Genomic DNA, 11,188 nt, shown 5'->3' with positions numbered 1-11,188 from the left:
TCGTGTTTTAGCGGTACTCGTACGCTCGAGGCGGTTGTGTTCGCCGCCCCTTCGAGCCCAATACACCTTCGTCGTGTCGAGCGCTGGCGTTTTACTAAAGACTTGTGACCATTGTGTGAGAGAGTTGTTCATCCATGTCTGTACAGAGATGCCAGCACCCCCCACAGGCAGAGCGCTCCTGCTGGGGGGGGTCCGGACCCCCCCAGCAGCAGAGCGCTGCTGCTGGGGCTGGGGGGGGGGGTCCCGACCCCCCCAGCAGCAGAGCGCTGCTGCTGGGGGGGGGGTCGGCCATGAGCTTAGTTGTGCAGGGGGGGTAGCGAGCAGAGTGCGGCCGCTCTTTCCTTTCGTAACGCGTTCGGCCCGCAGTCTCGCTCGGCGCGCGCTCCTCTGCGCCCACCTAAATTCCTGAGTCGCTGCACCCCGCCAGAGCACCCACCCCCTGGCCGCCACGCGCAGGAGCGGCTACACAAGTCCACACTCGAGTCGCACGGTCCGCCTCGCTTGAACGGCTGCTTCCACAGGAGGTGCAAAAGCCGCAAGGGGAGCCCCGGGTACTCTTTAGCTGTACTCGTCTATAGGCAGGGGTTGCTTAAAATCCCTGTGTGGTGGCGGCGTGCCGTCCTCCCATCCCTCCCACTTGGGCTGTCTGTTTTCTTTCTTTCTTTCTGGGAATCCCTGTGTGGTGGCGGCGTGCCGTCCTCCCATCCCTCTCTTGAGTTGTCCGTCTTCTTGCTTTCTTTCTTTCTGGGCACGGGGACTGGCGCACTGGCACTAACACAGGTACACAACTTTTTACACTTGGACCAACACGACTAAAAATCTCTCTCCAACACGAGAGGTCCTGCAAAATGTAAGAGAGAGTTGGTTTTCAACTCTCTCTCTCTCTCTCTCTCTCTCTCTCTCTCTCTCTCTCTCTCTCTCTCTCTCTCTCTCTCTCTCTCTCAAAAATCCTGCCTGCCGTCTGTTGCCGCCTTACCGCCTTACCGCCGACCCTTACCGTGCCGCGCCGCCTTTACACACACACCTGACTCTTGCTCGACGACCGAGTTTGCGTTGAGGAGCGAACCGAGCCGCCGGTGTGTCCCGCAGCGGCCTCGCTGGGCCAGAATATCGGCTCGCGAGTGCTCCGCGGCTGCCTCCCTGGGCCAGAACATCGGCCCGCGAGGTGGGTGCTAGCATGAGCCCGATGGCGATGCGTCGCAGTGCTCTTGCGTTTCTTCGGTAGTTAGTGATCTAATCACCCGAATGCCACGTTCGGATCGCTTCTCATCGCAAAAAACTCTCTCTCGCAAACCCCGTCAGCAGTGGTGCTCCTCTGGGAATGTACCTAAATTTGATCCGCGGCATTTCTGTAAGAAAGAAAACAGAGACACTGAAGAAATTCTTTTCCGAACACCCTGCGCTTTTGAGCGTGTGTTATGTCGGCCAATGCGTCGGCCTCGGCCTCGGAGCAGCAGCAGCATCCGCCGCGCCGCCGCCAGCGCTTCTCCGGCGGCGGTCCGAACGCGGATGGCGAGATGGTGTCGACGCGTCGCTCCGAGTGCGTCCAGGTCGCGCTCGTCGTGCGTCCGCTGCTGCCGCACGAGCCACGCGGCTCCGAGTGCCTGCACCAGCCGCAGCCGGAGAAGCCCGAGGTGGTGCTCGACTGCGCGCCGTTTCCCTTCGCCTTCGACCACGTGGGCGGCCCCGAAGGTGGCATCTCGTCCGTCTATGACGCGTGCGTCGCACCGACGCTGCTCCCGAACGTGCTGCGGGGCTGCAACGCGACGGTGCTCGCGTACGGGCAGACCGGCTCTGGGAAGACGCACACGATGGGATCGGGCGCGGGCGCGCGCCGCGTGCCCGGCCTCATCCAGATGTCGGTCGAGCAGATCTTTGAGCGGCTGCCGCCCGGCGCCGCTGCGCGCGCGAGCTTTGTTCAAATCTACGAGGACGCGGTGCACGACCTGCTGGCGCCGGCGGCGGCGGACGGCGAGCTGCCCCGGCTGCACCTCAAGCGGGACGGCGCGGGCTGGGGCCTCCCCGCCGCGCGCCGCGAGCTCGTCGAGTCCGCCGCCGACGTGACGGCGCTGCTCGCCCGCGGCGCCGCGGCGCGCGCCACCAGTAGCACGCGGCTCAACGAGCACTCGTCGCGGTCGCACGCGGTGCTCTCGGTGGAGCTGAGGCTGGCGGACCCGAAGAGCGAGGGCGCCTCCGGCCAGCTCCGGCCCAAGCTCACCTTCGTCGACCTCGCCGGCTCGGAGCGCACCAAGCGCGCCGGCACCGAGGGCAAGGTGCAGCACGAGGGCATCCAAATCAACCTGTCGCTCTTCCACCTCAACCACGTGATCCACGCGCTGGGCTCGCGCGCGGCGCACGTGCCGTACAACGGCTCCTCCCTCACCAAGGTCCTCGCCGACCGCCTCGGAGGCGCCGCCCAGACCCGCGTGCCCGCGGTGCCGCCGCCTCTCAATTCTTCATCAAGTATGATTGAGTGTTGACAGGCGCCACGCAGACGCTCATGCTCGCCTGCGCCTCGCCGGCCGAGCCGAATGCGCTCGAGACGCTCTCGACGCTCTACACCGTCTCGCGCGCGCGGACCATCGTCTCCAAGCCGCGGGTGGCGCGCCAGCCGGGGAGCGAGCGGCTCTCGGCAGAAGAGGCGGCGCGCCAGGCCGACGAGGAGCGGGCGAGGGAGGAGGAGCTCCGCGCGAGGGAGAGGGAGCAGCTCGTCACGCACAACCGCGAGCTGGTGCCCTCCCGACACGCTTCCTTGGCCCCCCCCCTCCCCCCCCCGCTCCCTCTCTCCCTCTCTCCCTCCCTCTTTCCGCGGGCGCCCTCCCCTCCCCTCAACTCGTCCTGCTACCAGCCTGCCACCCCGCCCCACCCGTCCCACCACCCCGCCACCCACCACCCCGCCACTCACATCCCGCCACCCCCCCCCCCCACACACACACCCACCCACCTCGCAGGCCGCCGCACTCGACGCGTCGGAGCGGCTGCGGAGCGACGCGGTGCGGAGAGCACTCTGCGCACGGACCGCCGCCGCCGCGTGCAGTGCGGTCGTCACGCGTGCCGCCGCCGAGCAGCGCACCGCCGCCGAGGCCGTCCTCGCCGAGTGGGCGGACAAGGCGCAGGCCCGCGCGTGGGCGGCCGAGGCGGACGCGGCGGCCTCCGCCATCGAGGTGCGCAGGCTAGAGGCGGCCTTGAGCGAGGCGCTGCAGCGGGCGGAGGCGGCGGAAGGCCGCGCCGCGGCGGCAGAGGAGCGAGCCGCCGCCGCCGCTGAGCGAGCTGCCGCAGAGGCGGAGGCGGGGGGGGCGGGCCGGGCCGACGAGGCCGCGCCAGGAAAGGTGTGCGCTGAGCCGGCGACGGCGGAGGAGGAGTCGGCGCAGCGGCTCAAGCGGCGGCGCGGCGCAAAGGGGGCGGGCCGGGCGCAGGCGCACGACGAGCGCGACTACGACCCGGTCGACCAGTCGGGAGGCGCCCGCAGCCACGACTTTGGCGCGTCGCGTCCATGGCCTGTCCATGCCATGTCCGAGACACGTCCCATAGGCGCCCGCACGCACGACTTTGGCGCGTCGCGCGTCGACCGCTTCGAGGGCCATGGCGCGCCGCCCTCCCCCCTTCCTCCACAGCCCCACCCTCCTCCGCGCGCGCGCCGCGCCCTCCTCCACTCGCCTGGGGCGGGTCACCCGAACACCTCCGGCCCACGCGCAGGCTCCTTTTACCCAAAGCCAATCTCGCTCGACCCGCGGCTGCACGCGCCGATTGTGCCGCAGCCATCGCGCGAAAGCTCGCGCGTGCTCACGCCTGTCGACACGAACCGCGCAGCCGCCACCCCGTCGAAGCGTTCGACGAGGGCGAGTGCGCGCAGCCGCGCGGCCGCTTGAACGGGCGCGCGGCGAGGCGAGGCGGGCGTTTTGGTGCTGCGAGGGCGGCCAGACCCTCATGCCTCAAGACAGACCGGACCGTGTGCGTGGCAGATCTCAGACCCCCGTGTGAACGCATGAACAGATGACGAATCGATGAGCATGTAATTGTGCCTGTCCGGCCTGTGACGGGTGACTGCCGTGTTGCAGCATGTGTGGCGCCCGGTATTACACGTATTTTTACAAATACATCTACATTCGGAATCGTCCTGTGTCTCCTGATGCGCGGACAGCGGAGAGGGCAGTCCTGACGCAAACTTGGTCCCTTATGGTGCTTCAGCCTGGAGACTTCAACCCGTTCCTGCCTGCCGACTGGCAGATCCGCGACGACTTGGACTTCTTCAGCACCGTCAATCCAAACACGAGTACAGCGCACGCAATGGGGTGTGTTTGCTTACACCAACAACAACAATCATACACACACACACACACAACAACAACAACACAACACACACACACACACACACACACACACACACACACACACACACTGCACGCCTGGCTGGATCCCCGCGCGCGACGCCTGTTGCTCACGGAACCCGCCGCGCCCACACCGCTCTCCTGCCCCGTTCACACTCACCCTGCGATGCGCATCGCCGAGACCTCGAGAGAGTAGTGCCGAAGGCGCTCTTTTTGATTGAGACTGTGCCCATAGGATTGCCATCTCGCTGGCCTCTCTCCGCAAGGCCCCCCTCGACCGCGTCGAACTCCGATCGGCGCGCGCTCTGCGATGGCCGTGTGAAGAGCTGAGGGAGGGTGTAGAGGATGTAGAGTGTAGAGCGCTGTAGAGCTGTAGAGATGTAGAGCGCTCTGGAGCGCTGTAGAGCTGTAGAGCTCTACATCCGCCGCGTGACGAAGCGCCTCCGTTGTAGAGCGATGTAGAGCGCGATTTTGTTGTAGAGTTTGTTGTAGAGGCTCTACAGCCAAACCGCCGGGAAGGCAGTGACTCACAGAGGTCGAGCCGCACTAATGGGGTGTCTCCGAGCTTACTGGCTCGCCAACCAAGGTGCGAGGCCCAGGAGTCTTTCTCGGTGACCTTTCGCTCGGGGCCTTGCCGGGCGGCGAGGCGGCGGAGGCGGCGCCTCTCCGTCTTGTCGCACGATCGGTCTCGTTCTGCCGCTTGCTGCGCTTGCCACACCGGCGGGGGCGTGGGTCGGGCTCGCACCGGCAGGCCCTGGGAACGGCCGTCACGTCGAGGTGGGGGGCTGTTGGCGGCTCGAGCGGCAAGGCGTGCCGCTCTGCTGCGCCGTCGACAGCCCCTCTTCCGAGCCGGCGCGTGGCCCTCATCAAGAGAAACACAGCCCTCCATCCGGCGACAACTTTGATCAACGGGGTGGACTTCTTGTCGCCAAGCACGCCGGCGGCGGCCACTCGCGCTTCATGTGAGCCTCGCCTTCCCTGCCGTCCCCCGCCCCCTTGCCATTCCCTCCTTGAATCCTGCCTCACACATTCGAGCCTCGTTCGCTTCCAGGCGCTGCTCACCAAGGACCTCAACGTCTAGTCGTGTGGGTGGTGCCGGGCATGCCGCGCCGCCCACACGACCACACAGACTCCACACGACTGCATATGGTTAGCCGTGGCCGTGGGCGGGGCCGGGGGAACCTTTGTAGGGTTGAAAACATTTATCGCCGGAGCGGCCCTGATAATTTGCGTACAAGCCTGAACAACACCTCGGTCTGCTAATGAGCCGCCAGCCCCTTCGCGTCCACTCCACCACTGTCCCGTGGGTACCTGTCCCCGATCCACGAAGCGCGATCCCTCCGAAGCAGCTCAAAGTGGACATGTCAGTGGAGGCGCGCCAGCTGCTACGCGAGAGCTGTTCGGCGGTCATGTCGAGCCCAGCGACGACCTAGGCGCGGTGAGGTGAGGTCAACTCTCCAAACACAAGCGGAGAGGGCCAGGCTAGCCCTCTCGCAGCTGCACATCTGAAGACAGGAGACCCACAGCATTGAAAGTGCAAGGCCCGGTGTGCGTGAGCAAGCGAGCGAGGCGAGTGTGTGCGTGCGAGTGTGTGTGTGTGGGGGGGGGGGGGGTGCGTCTCTGTTGTGCGTGGTGTGTGCGTGGCACGACCTCCTCCTTCTTGCGCGGCGGCAAGTCGAGGAAGGCCTCGATCAGGTCGCCGTCGATGAAGCCGTGCGCGTCGGCGGTCTTCCGGTCGTTGACGAAGGAGCGCCACGACGCGTGAGAGAGCCCACCCACCCCCTTGACGACGCGGGAGAGCGCCGTCTGCACCTGCGCGGACGTGTCGTCGACGTGAAGCCCGGAGAAAACAAATGCGCCATCACCCCTCACTGCACACTGGCATCAGCCGTTATAGCGGCGGAGCAACGCCACGTCTCGCTCGATGCCGACAAACTCGAGCATCAGCTTGTCTGCGCCCGGTTTCAACGCTGCCCCCTCGAGCACGCCGTCGCCGCCCGCCTCCCACGCCGCCCGCCGCGATGCGCGCGCCTTGGCCGCCGGCTCCTCTGCGACGCCCCACAGCTGCACGCGCTCCGCCACAAAGTCGACGCCGCTCGCGAGCCGCGACGTGTCTCCGTACGTGCGCGAGGGAAGGCACCGGCCGACGGAGAGGTCGGGCGATAGGCTCAGCGCGTGGCCGCCGTCGACGTCGCCACCGAAGCCGATGCCCTGCCGGCTCACCAGGCAGTAGTGCTCGTCCGCCCTCGTCGCCGCGTGAACGACGACGCGAGGCGCAATGCCAAAGAGGCAGCAGCGTGCATCGCCAAACCAGCGCCGCCCCTCGCCAGCGGCGCGCGGCCAGGCGGTCGCGACGAAGGCGCCAAATGCTCTCCGCTCCGCGGCGGCGGCGGAGGAGGCGCGAGGCCGCTCGGTCACGAGCACGACGCTGCACGGCTCGTCTCTCGCCGCGCGCAGCAGCGCCGTCGCCGACCCGCCGTGCCGGTCCGAGGAGAAGAGCAGCCGCGATCCGCCGGCGGGGAGCGGCAGCACGTCGCGCAGCGCCGCCTCGAGCTCGGCGCGCGACGCCTCGTCCTGGAGAGCGAGCGCCCGCGCCTCGCGCACGCACTGAGCTCGCCGCCAGCGCTCGAGCTCGAGAGGCCGCTCGCTCGCGCACCGCTCGCAGGCGCCTTGGCGCGACGCGGCAAAAAAGACCTGGCTCGCCTCGCCCTCGTCGCACACGGCGCAAAGCAGCGGTCGGAGGCGGTTGACGAGTGCGCGGAGCGGCCGGTCGCCCGCACCGCCCGAGACGACGAGGGCCGCAGCGGCCTCCTCAAGCCACGCTTCGAGGTCGTCGCCGCTGTCACAGCCGAACCTGTCGACGCGAGCGATCCAGCTTCTGAGCGAGTGACGCCACACCTCGTCCGGAAGGCCACCAATGACGAGCGAGAGACGGGAGAGGTCCTCGACGGAAAGGCTGGTGCACAGGTGCACGAGCGCGTCGGCCGGGAGAGTGAGCAGCGGAGGGAGCGGCGGAGGGGGATCGTCGCCGGGCGAGAGTGTCAGCGGCTCAGACAGACTACAGCGACTGCCGAAGAGGGCGCGGAGGAGGTCCATCGACGCAGTCGGTCAAGCCAAGGGGGGGCTGGGTGGCCGCGGCTGCGGCTGCGGCTGCGGCTGCGGCTGCGGCTGCGGCTGCGGCTGCGGCTGCGGCTGCGGCTGCGGCTGCGGCTGCGGGCTGCGGCTGCGGCTTAGGCTCAGGGCGCTGGCGCGCGTCACGAGTTGTGTCTGTGTCGACTCTGCCCCGGCGCGTGCAAGAATTCGAAGGAAGTCAAGGGCCTGCTCTTAGATGGACAGTAGTGGCCGAGAGCGAGGGATACGGAGGGGAGCACAAATATACGACGCCCAGCATGGCTCTACTTGCAAGAATTCGTGGGCTCTGTTGACAGGAGCAGACGGCTTCAGATGAAGCTAAAGAACACCAATTGGGGAAGGGAGGCCGGCACGCTGCCACGCACCAGGGCAGAGGGATTTTGACCGCGCAAGATAAAGGGTGGCTAAGGGCTCTGCCCGCAAGGCGCCCGCGTCGCCGACGCGGTACCATTGACTAATCCCGGGATTCACACCCACACGACCAAATAGCGAAAATCCGAATACCGTGCAAAAACCACGGAATCTGGAACGAAGAACGTCGGGGCAAGTACCAGGGACCAGACTCGCCGGATGATCGTCTCGCTGCTGTTCGTCACGTTCGCCACTACGGGCCCAGCCACAGGCACAGCCGAGGATCTCCTCAGCTCATCGGATACCCTCTTTGGCGGACAGGTCTCCGGAGACAGCTTCCAAGTGGGATTTAGCGGGTTTACAGCCCCCTAGGGAGGCGCCTCTTCGCGCGCTGGATGGATTAGGCCCGAAATATCTCAATTTCGCGAAGTTCAACACCGGGATCGTAGATTCGTAGTCACCCCCCCCCCCCCCCTCTCTCTCTCTCTCTCTCTCTCTCTCTCTCTCTCTCTCTCTCTCTCTCTCTCTTGCACATCGAAACGTGCATCTTGCACATCAAAATATGGCCTCCACAAGAAAAAAACACCCAAACACGCTGTGTCCTGTGACGTGAATCTTGTGCCCGCCCCCCCCGGGAAAGTTTGTTCGCCCTTGGGTTTCCTGCCGTCGTCCCAGCTGTGCAGGGGCCCGCCCCGCCCACAGCGGGTCCCCAAGGGTGATTTGTTGCAAGATTCACTCGAAACTGCCAGTAAACGTTTAACGCGTGCGCGGAAAGGTGCCTCCGCGGTGCCACCTGCAAGGCGTTCGCGTGGTTCCCTCGACCCCGCGGGCTGCTCCCTTCCAGGGCACCGTGTGAGATCCACCGCGACGTCCCTGTGAGAAAACAGCGGCCGACTGCGGGGAGACCGGTCAGGCCCTTGACCACTGTTGCTGCACGCGGGCTTGAGTATGCCGACCGACCCCCAGGCCGGCGAAGGCTTTCTCCGCCTTCCGGGAGTTCTCATGATTCGCGTGTCACCGAAATCTCCGAAATTCGCCGTGCTGGGGACCCTTTGGTTTCCCTCTGGGTTGCCGGAAACTCTCGTACATATACAGGCCAAGCGGCTGCGGTAGGATCAAGAGAGAGATTTTTAGAAACCACTCTCTCTCCTTGGTAGGATCACGATTGCTGTACAACGAGGGCCTTGAGACCGATTCCGTGAGGGCCGGGTATCGATTAGGCCGCGTGAGGCCGGATGCTATTGCTGTTAAGGTTGCTCCCGGCCCAGCGGGGATTTTGGCCTACTCAGTGATCGTCTAAAGGGCCCTAATGGCCTGCAATGCCATATCTTTTGTGCCTAGGTTGTAGAGCACCTTAAAAAAGTACTTTGTCTTGGAGTGAAAAGTTTTTCGATGAGGTGGGGGTCAGTGGTGAGCAGATTCCCAGATTCTCCAGATTCCCCCTCGAAAACCTCCCCTTTTAATTCATTGCGGCCGCGGGTCTGCTCGGATTACTTTTCACTCGAAGACAGAGTAGTTTTTTGGTGTTCCGCTGCCTACAAAAAATATCCGAGATCATATGGAGCTGACCACAGGGTTTGCGGCGATCACTGTCCTACCAGCGGGCACAGTGGGCCGCGGACACCCGTGAATGACCTTAACGATGCGCGGAAAGTTTCAGATGGAGCCCGCCTACTTGGATTGTTGAGACTATGGAGCCCGCCTTGTTTGATCCAGCTGCACACCCCCCCCACCATGCATGGTTGCCTCTCGCCTCGCCCCTCGCCCGCGCGACGCAGCGCGAGGTGAGAGCTGCCCCCGCGTGTGCCCTCTCGCCTCGCCCCACAACCACCACTGCAGCGAGCACTGATGCACGCCGTGCTGCGACCGCCGTGCGAGCGGCTCGATCCGAGTATCGAGGCGAATCTGGCACAATCGGATCGCGGTCGGAGCGCTGCTGAGCGCGCGGCCGCGGGTCGCCTCCGTGCCTACTGCGCCCCCGCGACCCCCAAAACAAGCCCGCGCCGTGCTCATCCCATTTTATGCTGCTGACGCTCGCGCCTGCCGCCGCCTGCGCCCTCGCAGATCCAAAACAACGTGGGCGCGGCGGGTGTGCCGCGGTGTCCTTGGTGCTGGGCCTCAAGCTGCGTGCGCTGCGAGTAGGTGCGGCCCTCTTGAGCGAGAGCAACGAGCCATGACAAGCGGAATGAGTATGCGTCTCGCGATGAAGTGCGTCATGCTGTCCGCTTACCTCGCCGTGGCGGAAGGACAGCAACCGCCCTCGCCTCCTCCGCCCTCGCCACCTCCGCCCACGGCGCCTCCGCCCCGCACGCCGCCGGCGCCGCCCTCGCCCCCCTCGCCGCCGCCCCCCTCGCCGCCGCCTCCCTCCGCCTCGCCTGCGCCGCTACCGTCCGCGTCGCCGTCGGTGGCCCCTTTCGGCTTTACACTCCGCCAGGGCTTCTGCGCTGACGACAACGGCAGCAAGTGCAAGGAGCTTGGCCGCGAATTTCACAAGGGTGACTACGGCGTCGCGCGCTTTGCGTGCCGACAGCTCTGCGAGGCGTGGCGTGGCTGCCAAGCCGTCGAGCTTCTTCGCCTCCACAAGGCGTATACGCTCTGCAAGGTGTGCGGTTCGGCCGCCACGCGCACGAACAAGGCGCCGGCGAACAACGTCGAGTGTCTCACTTACAAGGACTGAGGCTGGTTCCCTGGTGCCCTCCCCTGCGCTGGACGGGTACCCCCCGCCCCGAATACACAAGCTTACCTGTAGGCGGACACGATATGCACCAAGGCCTGCGACGAGAAACGCGCGCGCGGGGGACGAGGACCCGTGCGCGGGGGACGAGGACCCGTGCGCGGGGGGCAAGGACCCGTGCGGCTGGGCGTGCGGCTGGGTCTATGAGGGGATTGGGGCTGGCGCAAGAGGGCCTCGGCGCCATTCACCGTGGTTGCATGTGCATGTAGCGGGGTGGCGCCTCTGGTTTCTGCCTGCTTGTTTCTGGGCTACAGTAGGTGGTGGCGCCCACGTTGCACGTAGAGCATGTGTAGTCCTGGAGAGCGAGCGCCCGCTCCTGGAGAATCTTGCGTTGTCCATTGTCGATGTTGTTATTGTTTGTGTGTATAGCCGTTATGGAAAAAGGAGTCCGGCGGCGTGAGATAGAGAATCGTTGCTTGTGGGTGGACATGTTGATGGTGTTGCTGTCTCTGTGGTCCGTGGAACTTCGCGGATGAACACTTTCAAATGTGACGAATCCAAGAACAATCCACGAAATTCCGAATCGTAAAGACTAAAGTCGACTCGAGTACATAAAAAGCGGACACGTCGCACCTCCAGCTCGTGCTGCTGTTCGAATCGTTCGGCGGGTTCGCGGGGCGGTGAGGGGGCGTTTTTCGTACCA

General features: G+C 65.4%; 4 protein-coding genes across 4 annotated transcripts; 3 read left to right on the top strand and 1 right to left on the bottom strand.

The window, feature by feature from the left end:
* Positions 1-1,418: 1,418 nt before the first annotated feature.
* On the top strand, positions 1,419-3,869 carry EMIHUDRAFT_470417 (hypothetical protein; the record flags this gene model as incomplete). The annotated part of the gene is made up of 3 exons (XM_005768911.1): positions 1,419-2,463; positions 2,637-2,731; positions 2,952-3,869. The coding sequence occupies 3 exons, from the start codon at positions 1,419-1,421 to the stop codon at positions 3,867-3,869; spliced, it is 2,058 nt and encodes a 685-aa protein (XP_005768968.1).
* Positions 3,870-4,059: 190 nt separating this feature from the next.
* EMIHUDRAFT_245006 (hypothetical protein) lies at positions 4,060-4,658 on the top strand (the record flags this gene model as incomplete). Its single annotated transcript, XM_005768910.1, has 2 exons — positions 4,060-4,292; positions 4,595-4,658. The coding sequence occupies 2 exons, from the start codon at positions 4,060-4,062 to the stop codon at positions 4,656-4,658; spliced, it is 297 nt and encodes a 98-aa protein (XP_005768967.1).
* Positions 4,659-5,478: 820 nt separating this feature from the next.
* EMIHUDRAFT_245005 (hypothetical protein) lies at positions 5,479-7,424 on the bottom strand (the record flags this gene model as incomplete). The annotated part of the gene is made up of 4 exons (XM_005768909.1): positions 5,479-5,567; positions 5,640-5,757; positions 5,979-6,140; positions 6,243-7,424. The coding sequence occupies 4 exons, from the start codon at positions 7,422-7,424 to the stop codon at positions 5,479-5,481; spliced, it is 1,551 nt and encodes a 516-aa protein (XP_005768966.1).
* A 1,945-nt stretch (positions 7,425-9,369) lies between these two features.
* Positions 9,370-10,488, top strand: EMIHUDRAFT_245002 (hypothetical protein; the record flags this gene model as incomplete). The annotated part of the gene is made up of 2 exons (XM_005768908.1): positions 9,370-9,420; positions 10,246-10,488. The coding sequence occupies 2 exons, from the start codon at positions 9,370-9,372 to the stop codon at positions 10,486-10,488; spliced, it is 294 nt and encodes a 97-aa protein (XP_005768965.1).
* Positions 10,489-11,188: the final 700 nt, after the last annotated feature.

This window comes from Emiliania huxleyi (genome assembly GCF_000372725.1).
Source record: "Emiliania huxleyi CCMP1516 unplaced genomic scaffold EMIHUscaffold_442, whole genome shotgun sequence".
Classification (NCBI taxonomy): domain Eukaryota; phylum Haptophyta; order Isochrysidales; family Noelaerhabdaceae; genus Emiliania; species Emiliania huxleyi.
Note: the sequence above shows the minus strand (reverse complement) of the source record. Positions and strands in the feature narration are given on the sequence as shown.